Source organism: Lepidothrix coronata, unplaced genomic scaffold, assembly GCF_001604755.1.
Source record: "Lepidothrix coronata isolate B3197 unplaced genomic scaffold, Lepidothrix_coronata-1.0 Scaffold24, whole genome shotgun sequence".
Lineage (NCBI taxonomy): Eukaryota > Metazoa > Chordata > Aves > Passeriformes > Pipridae > Lepidothrix > Lepidothrix coronata.
The window spans coordinates 2,610,407-2,620,135 of NW_016690204.1; the positions used below are offsets into that span (position 1 = coordinate 2,610,407).

The window sequence follows — 9,729 nt, forward strand, 5'->3', positions numbered from 1 at the left end:
GCTTGTAAGCACTCCTTGAAGGGCTCCCAGGGATGTCATGCCCCATGTAAGGGCTGTTTGTCCTTCTGCATTGCTGCCATGTGGACAAAACCAAGCTCCTCGGGGGCTGGTGGCAAACTGCACAGGTGTCTGGGCTGGCACCCAGGTGTCATGCCTGGTGTAGTTTGCAGCCCCTGCAGCGCCGTGAGCCCTCCCCGTTTTACAGGGCTGTAAAATGTCATGGGGGGCTGGGGAGGGGCAGGTGCACCAGGGCTGTGCTGCCAGGCCTCGGGGGACTGGTGGAATTGGAGTCACACTGCCCTGGCAGCCACTCACTGTCGTGGGCTAACACTAGGGACCATAGAGATACTCTCTCCTGTGTTGCCTCTCCTGTGCCATCCCTGAGGACTCAGCAACCACAGTCTGACACTTTTGGGCTATGCCATGTCCCCGTGAGCTCTCTCTGATCAGTCAGATGTCCAGGTCTCTGGTCTAGCACTTGATTTTCCAATCCTATGGCTCCTGGTGGCCCTGGAACAGTCACAAGCAGCTTCCCCTCCCCACCACCCAGGTCTCCATGTGGCTTCACCTGTGTTTCACAGGCAGTTGTCTTTCTTCTCTGTGTCCCCTGGGTGGGCTGTGGGCACACTCCCTGCCTCACAGACCACCCCCACTCCCAGGAGGACTCCACCCTGGCCTTGACGTGCTCAGGCCACCACAGCTGGGAAACAAGGTGCACAGCCCTGGCTCCTTCCAGATTCCACCAGCTTGGCCCACTCCGTTCAGTAGGGCAGGACTGCAGGTGGCAGCTCCAGCACAGCTCCACACAAGGAAGCTCACAAGAGCCAGCCCCAGCTCCAGCCCTCCCTCGCAGGCTCTGCCAAGGCTGTCCCAAGAGGCAGCCAGGGTGAAACCATCGCTCCTACACTGTTTATTTTAGCAACACAAATAAGAGATTCAAATTAATTATTGACTGGTAAGCACAGAGATGCAGGGGCACAGCCTTGCTGGGAGAGGGCCCCGCAGGGACAGCGACCTCCGAGGGACCTGGCAAAGAGGGGACAGGTCACAGCAAGGCACCAGGACCTGTGCGTGTCACACGGGGAGCCAAGGGCTCAACAAAGCCCTGCCATTGGCTTGAGGGGTCTCTGCAGTCAGAGCTGGGCTGGCTCCTCCTGGGGCTGGGCCCTGGATGCACTTGGCCAAAGGCAGTTGGTGTCACTGTGCTGCTGGAATGGGGTGTCTGGAGCAGCTGCAAGTGCAGCCAGCCCCACCTCGGACACACAAGAGCCACTGGGAGAGGGGATATGAAACACTCTGGGCCAGGGCAGCCTTACCCTGCTGCGAGCAAAGCAAAGACACCGGGTTCAAAGCAGAAGAGCGTGTATTGCAAGCGGCTGCGGCGCATCCGGAGAGACTTCCAGCCGCCGGGAAAAAGAACAGAGGGCTTAAAAACGATCCCAGTCTCTAGGGTTACACTGTGTCATGCAAAAGAGCCCTGGGGAGAACCCCATCCCAGGGGGTGGAGGGGAGGGTGTGCTGGCCCAGCCGGGCCACTGTGGCTCACCCCCTGCTCCCCATCGGGGGCTGGGCGAGGGGTCAGATGCCTCCCCAAGAGCCGGTGTCCCCCAGCCCTGCTCACCAGCAAGGATGATGTGTGCAGGGTGGAGGCTGTGGTGGAGCAGGAACAGCCCTTGCTCTCTTCACCCCTTACAAAAAACAAGCCTCGTGGGGTATCTGCCCCCACCCAGTCGAGCGGGGCCAAGGGATAGGGGGAAACACTCAGGCACAACCCACTTGGCCTAGTGGGGTGGCCCAGGGGACCCTGAAGAAGGGACCTCCTCTGTAAATGTCACTGGCATGCAAACTCCGGTGTCCCAAGAGAGGAGGGGGTGCTCCCTCCCGGAGAGTCTGGCAGCGGCGGGGTCCCACATGGAGGCTGGCACCGGTCCCACGCAGCCTCCCGCTGTCTCTGGGGAGCTCCATTCAGCTCGAGAACAAGTAAAAACTACTTCAAACCAAACCCATGCAAGGCAGCTATTTCTCTCGTGTGTTTCGGCAGCTGCCAGACGCCCTGGCAGCAGAGTTCCTCTCCTCTTTGGGGAGGGGGGGGAGGAAAAAAAAAAAATATTTATATGCAGGGGTCCCTCCCCACCGCGTTCGCTCTTGGCCGCGGCCTCATCTCTCTGCCTCCATGGTCACGTTGGCCTTCTGTTCCGCGGTGGCCTGCTGGGAGACAGCGGCGGGCCAGCCCGCGGGCTGCGCCGGCGCGGCCGGAGTCCACATGCTCTGCTGCTGGCCAGGGGGAGAAGCCGTGGGCCAGGCGGGGTTGAAGGCCCCGTGCTGGGGCAGCGGCGGGGCCGGGGGCGGTGGGGAGGTTGCCATGGAGGCCACGGGGCTACTGCTGTTGAAGCTCTCGGAAGCCTTGAGGCGGGAGAACATGGTGAGGGCGTCGGGGAAGTTGGGCGGCGTGGCCGGCGTGTTGGCGGGAGTGCACATCTGCGGGAAGGAGACACAGGGTCAGGCGGGGGGTCTCTATCTTCTGCCTCCCACTGGGGCACACAGACCCCTCTGCCCCCACTGCTATGGCACAGGGAACCCCCCCAGACCCACGCTCTGCTGTCCACGCTGTTATTTAAGGGTCTACACTGATGCTGTGGTGAGAGCTCTTGTCAGAGGGCCCAGACAGGACCCTCTGTGCCCACTCTTGTACCCACCCAACTCAGGGAACCCCTCTGCTCCACAACCCCTGGGCCTGCAGCTTTCTGACTTGGTGGGCACCAGACTCAGGCCCAGCTCCCACCCCACAGGAGACTGGGCATGCTCTGGCCCTGCCGGGCACTTGCTCTGCACGCCCCAAATCCCCAATTGTCCTGGAGAGTCAAACGAGGCCACAGCAGCCAGTAAATCCCTAAGACACATCTGCCCAAGCAGATTACAGGCTGCCGGGGCACGAGAGTCGAGGGACTGAGTCTGGGGACAGCTGGAAGAGCACAAGAGGCAGGCAGCACCCATGCTCTCCTGTGTTTACACACTTCCAGAGGCACGCTCCGGTGAGGCTCCAGGGATTTGCACGCTCCAGGGAGCACACAAGGACTTGTGTGTGTGGCTGCTGCTTGGTGGGAAACACCACGTATCTGTGTGTGTGTTTACACAGGTCAGTGCTTCAGGATCCTCCACGCTCTCTCTCCCATGCTGGGGCTGGTATGGACCACTGGCCATGCCCAAAACATCCTCCATCAGACCGTCCCTCTTGGAGGTGCAGCCCCAACCCCTCTGCGGGGCTCTGAGGGCACTCCCAGCCCTGCTGTCCCACTATGTAGCACCAGCTGCTCTCCAGGAAAACCTCCCTTGGCAGGCAGCTCTGGCAGTGCCCGGTCAGACTTCCCTGCCTGCACTCCTGGGGCTGGGAAGCAGCGAGCTGGACACCAGCACCAGGTTGAAGCGCCTGCCAGCTGGTGCTGCGCCCTGGGGAGCTGTGAAAGCACTTACCATCTGATGGTGGTGGCTGTAGGGGATGTTTGTTTCTTGGAAAAAAGCACTGAGAGCAGTCTGAAAGCAAGAAGAAAAAAGGGAAGATGGTGTTACCACCAGCAAGCAAACTCGGCACCCACCTCATCCCTGCACACAGCGGCAGGGCTTTGACAGACCCCACAGATGATCCAAAAACAGGCCCTGGGGGGCTGACCATACCCACAGCCCCTGCCTGCACAGGAGGGTGCTGGGCACAGCTGCTCCCTGTCCCCAGGCAGGGACCCATGCCTGCCATCTGCTTGCACCAGGGCAGGTGACAGCCACGTGTATTTGGGACGACCATCCTCTCTGAGGAGCAGCTACTGCTGGAGCAGAACCTGGCATGCATTTCACAACTCACAGCCATGCTCTGCAATCACTGTGTGCAGGGAGAGGAGGGAAACCAAACCCAACCTCAGCAGGAACCAGTTAAATGTGTGTCCTTAACAGAACATGATCATGGTCACTGTATTCCCACCAGGACATCCCCAGGGATGCAGCAAGTGCCTGCCTCACACACCAGAGCATTTCCAATTCGGTCGCAGGCGGGGCACGGTGATGACTGACATTGTCCTGGTTGGCTTCCAGTTAAAACCAGTAACAGTCTGGTAAATATGTCACATGCCACAGGCACGTGAGAGAACAATGAGGGTTGCAGGGATAGAAGGCTGGAGGAACAGCATGGCCAGGAGGGCAGACACCCAGCCCAGGTCTGGGAGGAGCAGAGGCATCAGGAGTTTTGGGGGTGCACAGGACTGAACTGATACAGGAACAGTGGGAGAAGTTCTTCCCTGTGAGGGTGGTGAGGCCCTGGCACGGGTTGCCCAGGGAAGCTGTGGCTGCCCCATCCCTGGGAGTGTTCAAAGCCAGGATGGGGTTTGGAACAACACGGTCTAGTGGAAGGTGCCCCTGCCCACAGCATGGGGTTAGAACAAGATAATCTTCAAGGTCCCTTCCAACCCAAACTATTCTGTGATTCCATGTTAGTGAAGCTGACCCCTGTTCTGTGCCAGGCTTTAACCAAGTCAGGGCTAGAAAACAATGTTTTGATTCAGTTGCAGATCAGACTTGATGGAAATGTTGGAGAACTGGTTTGGATTCAGTTCTGGTTGGAGGAAAAGCCCCCATGTGTCCCATTCAGCCCTCTCCCCAGGGCCTGCAGCTCTGTAAGGCAGGGTGTGAGGAGCAGGGCTGGGGCTGGGTGCTGCCACACCACCCCAGACTTTGCTCCCTTCCTACAAGCCAGAGATTGGGGTTACCCAAGCTGCTGGGAAAAAAAAAAAAGGTAGAAAAGCCTGGAAAAAGGAGAGGGAGGTTGTACTAAACCCTACCCAACTGCAGCAGCCACAGTCCTACCACCACACATGCTCTTCATCCTGGTGCCCACATGCTCCTGTGTCATTCCCAGGGCTGGGATAAATGACAGTGAGTCAGCTCAGCTCATTGATCCAATGGAAAACTAATTCTGCCCCAAACACCCAGGCTGGCAGGCCCTGGGAAGGCAAAGGGTTTTATGGTTTCCTGGCTACACAGCAGAAAACTATTGGCACGACCAGGTGGCAGCCAGAGCAGTATCTGCAAACAATGATCCAGATCTGGGTGGGGGAAGCAATTCCTGCTGCACAGTCTGGCAGCTCCCAAACCTTGGGGGGAGCGTGCAATAGCTGGGCTGGCAAGGCTCTTCCCTGCAATAGCTGCATTTAATAACACACACCCGAACCCTGCACCCAGCCAGGCTGGGAACTCAGAGCCCTCAGCGCCCGCAGGCAGGACCTGCCGGATCTAAACGGTGGCCATACAGCAGAAATAGGGTCTGTGGGCCCAGAGAGAGCTCTGAACAGGCCAGCACACGTCTAAGAATCAAGGAAATGTCCAACAGACACTTCTGAGGCAGAGACACCCCCATCACTGCACTACCCTTCGTCCTGGGTGAGGTCTGATGTCAACATCCACAGGCCCTATCGCTCTGACAGATCCTGATAAGAAAGGGGGGAACAGTGAACGGGAAGCACAGGCAGAGGTGTGGGCGCAGCCAGATACCATAAGCTGATTAAATCTGCTCTGTGCTCCTGTTTTCCAAGTGGCCTCGTATCTTGGACTGTGCCACTGGCAGACAGGGGCTGAGCAGGTCCCTGCTGTCCCCCCGAGCTGCCCACCGATCCCTGCCAGCGCTGGGATGGCAGCTGGGACCGGGCAGAGGAAACACTCCACCAGTGCAGGCCCCTCTGCCTAAAAGAGTGTCCCCTCCCCTCCATCTGCCCCTTTCCAAGCATGGCAGGAGCAACCCCTCTGCCTAGCACAATGCCCACCTCCCAAGGGACCCAGGACCTGCAGAGCCCCAGCCCTGCAGAGGAGGGACCCGCTCCCACCCCCTCGGAGTGTGCCAGGGACACATATGTAACCAAAGCTGCCTGTGCCACCTGGTCTCCAGCCAGCGTCACAAGTGCTGTGGTGACTGGTGCAACAGCAAAGCCAATTAAGGCTTCTCTGCTTGAGGAGCCTGAGCCCAGCTCAGCCCCTGTCTCCTGTCACACTCAGCAGGTGACCAGGCCTCTGTATCCCCCCCAGGACACAAAACCAGGAGCTTCACAGGAGGTGGATCACACAGGGTACCCTGCCAGGGTGCCAAGAGTGGTGACCCAGTCAGAGAGAGGGTGGTTGAAGGTGTGTGCTGTACCTGCTGCCAGCACAGGGGACCCAGCAGCCCCAGTGCTGGAGCAGCCCTGGGAGCACCCTGTCCTTGAGCCACAAAGGAAGGGGCTTCATAAGACATAAATACTTAAGAGGAAGTGGAAATCCAACCATGGGCACAGCAAGCAGAGCCAGACACCTGCTCCTTCTCTTGTTCCCCACACACAGGCTCGCTACACTGAAGAGACACACTTAGCACCAGGAAAAGGAAGGAAGGTGCGTTTTTATAAAAGCAGATTTCATCTTATCCTTCCCAAGCAGCCCCAGGGGACACGAGCACAAAACAAAACTGAACAACACCTTTCTGCCTGATCCACTGCTCAGCCCCATGTGAGACCCTGCAAACTCTGCCTGGCAGCCTGCTGGGTTCCAGCCATGGAGGAGGTACCTGCTGCTCTCTCTGGCTTCTCCCAAAAAGCCAGCACCTGCGGCCCTGGAGGGGCCAGAGACACTCCAAGCTGCTTCCTCTGAACTGTAAGCCTCCCCCTGCAACCAGTCATGGCACTGCTCCAGCTGCTGGAGGGCTGGGCTGGCACCACCATTCCGGCTGGCACCCACGGCAGCTGTCCCTGGGAGGGCTCACGGTGCTGCAAGGGCTGCAAACTACACCAGGCATGACAGGAAAACCCCTGCCCACCGTCCCCAGGAAACAGGAATGGAGTCACAGCGAGTGGGAGAGGTGATCCACACACTGCTGCCCCATTCCCCAGGGACGGATGGGATGCAAAACAAATGGCTCCCTGGTCAAGCCCCTGAACTCGGTACAGGCTCCAATCAGCTCACACCACACAGAACGTGGCTGTATCCCAAATGTTCTCCTGATCTCCCACCCTGCTCGCTGGATGATGTTCCTTTGCCCCACTCCATGCAGCAAAACCCCTCTGCAGCCCCCATTGCATCCTCCTCCACATACAAGGGCCCCTGAGCAGCCCCAAAGCAGCTCGAGCCCAGGAAAGTGGTCCCAAAATACCTGCATCCCGAAGCTGTCCCTGTTTCACAGCAGCCTCCCTCTCCCTCCTGCCCATGACCGACACCCAGGGGCTGCTACAGGCAGGGAAGGTCCTGGGCAGGGCAGATGGGTGCCAGGAGTGCCCTGGCCAGGACAGAGGCACAGAGCTGGGAGAACCCAACTCCTGCTGTTGTGCCGCTGGGCCACTCAGCTCCCCTCCTCCCCCCTGCGCAGAACACCTCTGCCCATGATGGTCTTACAGGCAGAATCAACACCCTCAGGGTACGGGCAGGCTGATCCAATTCACACCGTGCCCCTGAAGCAGCACTTTGGCTCGCAGGGCACTATTAATTTACACCACTGAACTCGCCTGAACCCCACCAATTCACACCCAGCGTAGGCACACACCAGCCGGCAAACGGGTGCTGCACCAGAATAACAAAAGCAACCCGGGCAAGAGGTGGGAGCAGGCAGGAGTGGTCGGGAGGTGCTCCCTCCCCAGCGTGGCTCCCAGAAGGAGCCGTGCCCAGCGGCCATTTTGCAAAGGGAATTATCTGACCGTTGCACCAAAAGTGAGTGGGAACATGGTAACGGCTCGTCGTCGCAGCGTTTGTTTACAGCCCAGCTTCCTCTGAGTCATGTGAGTGCCCAGCCGGCAGGAGACGGCTGTTTGTACTTGTGCAACTCGCCAAACGGTGGCAAAGTTCTGCAAAAAAAAGCGCCTTTTCATAGAGAAGTTAAACTTTTGTCATCCCCTCCCCAGCTCTTTTGCGACAACGCACGGAGGTGGTGGAAGCGGCTCCCGCCTGTCCCAGAGGGCCACACAGCCAGGCTGTGTTAGTAAACAAACCCCAGAGCACGCTACACATGCAGCACATCCCACGCCACGGTGCTCCCGGCAGTGGGACGCGGTGGAGGGCAACGCGGCTCGGCCTCCCCAGCATCCCTAAAAACCCACCCCGCGCTCCCCGGACACGCACGGCTCGGCTCGGAACGCCTGACTGAGCACCCTGGGAATCCCGAGACCGTTCCCGATCCATCCGGCAGCCGTTCCCTTAGGGAACAGCCCCCGAACGCCGCCGAGGAGCCCGGCGCCCACCCGGGCGGGGGGAGAGAGGCTCCAGCCGCAGGGATGGCACAGACGGAGCCTCCAGCTCCCCGGCCTGGCTTAGACCTGCTCCCGCATCGCAGCGCAGACACCTCAATTACCGAGGTGCCATTAGCGTCAAAATCATCAGCTCCAGCCCGGGGAGCTGCCGGGGCCGCGGGAGGAGAGGAAAAATCCTATCTAGAAAGCAATTTGCCGGCGAGAGCCACCGCACACCTCTTTGCTCCTTTGCACTTCAGCTCCGGGGAGCTCCGGGGGCTCAGAGCGCCCCGAAAGAGTCCCCCCCGCGCCCCCCGCCCGGCGTTCACCCCTGTCAATGTCACGGAGTATCCCGCCCGCGGGCGAGGGGAAAAAAGGCGTCTGGGAGCCAGAAAAGCTTTGACCTACAAAGTCTCCTCTCCCACGGCCGCCCGAGGTACTCAAAACTCCCCGGGGCAGGGCCGTGGGAAAGGCTGCGCGGGGCTCTTACAGCCCACGGCCACACGGGAGGGTCTGTGCGGGCTGCGGGGGGGGACAGGAGGAGGGTTCTGCTCCCCCGGTCCGGCGGGGCTGCCCCCCCAGCCTCCCCCCGCGCAACGTGGCCCCGCTCCCCCCGCCCCGCGTGGCGCCCACGGGGGGCCCGGCCCGGCCCCGCCGCGCGTGGGCGAGCGGAGAGGGGGAGAAGCAGCGTGTCCGCAGGGCCCACGCTGCCCGAATTCCGCCCCCACCACCACGGCCGCCCCACGCGGGGGCCCCGCCCGGGACCGGCACCGGGGCGGCGGCCTCACCTCGAACTGCCAGTGGGCCGCTTGCAGCAGCTGCTTGGCCTGGTCGGCGGCGCAGCCGGCCGCCAGCACGAACTGGTTGATCATCACCTGGTGCTTGAGCTCGTCCATGGCCGCGGCCCCCGCCGCCCTCAGGGCGCCGCCAGCACGGCGGGGCCGGCGGCTCACGCCAATGTTTACCGGGCACTGACTCACGGCGCCCGCCCCGGCCCCGCCCACGGCCGCCGGGGGGCGGGGCCGGCGCGGCCCGGCCCGCGCGGCGCCGCCTGGGGCCTGTAGTCCGCGCCCTTCTCCCGCCGCGCCGCCCTCCCCCCATGCGGACCACAACTCCCGGCAGGCCCCGCTTTGTTTGCCGAGCCGCCGGCGCGCGCTGAGTGACGCGCGGGGCCAGCCAATCGGGTCCCGCGGCTCCGTAGTACCTGACCGTATATGGTCAACAACGGCGCGGCGCCCAATGGGAGGGCGGCGGGGGCGGGGCCGCGCGCGAGGCGGGGGGCGGGGCCCGGCAGTCACGTGGGCGCGGGCGGTGTTTACAGTCGGGCCGCGTGCGGTTTCCTGTTGACGTGCGGGAGCGGCGGGGCCGGGCTGGGCTGAGCGAGCGGGGCCGCCGGTGCTGCCCCTGTGCTGCCCCTTCTGCCCCGCACCGGTAACGTGTGGCCCCCGCGATGCCCCCGCAGCCTTCGCGGCTCTGCTGGGAGCCCCTTGTCTCGCAGCTCCCGCACAGC

General features: G+C 61.5%; 1 protein-coding gene across 2 annotated transcripts; it reads right to left on the reverse strand.

Annotated features, from left to right (window-relative positions):
• Window positions 1–1,345: 1,345 nt before the first annotated feature.
• Window positions 1,346–9,302, reverse strand: UBALD1 (UBA like domain containing 1). Of its 2 annotated transcripts, none has more exons than XM_017809109.1 (3): window positions 9,008–9,302; window positions 3,472–3,531; window positions 1,346–2,478 (listed from the first exon to the last, which is right to left on the reverse strand). In XM_017809109.1, the coding sequence occupies exons 1-3, from the start codon at window positions 9,113–9,115 to the stop codon at window positions 2,158–2,160; spliced, it is 489 nt and encodes a 162-aa protein (XP_017664598.1). In that variant the 5' UTR covers window positions 9,116–9,302; the 3' UTR covers window positions 1,346–2,157. The 2 variants fall into 2 exon arrangements, with proteins under 2 accessions (XP_017664598.1, XP_017664597.1); XM_017809108.1 differs by lacking the exon at window positions 9,008–9,302 and adding an exon at window positions 7,692–7,858.
• Window positions 9,303–9,729: the final 427 nt, after the last annotated feature.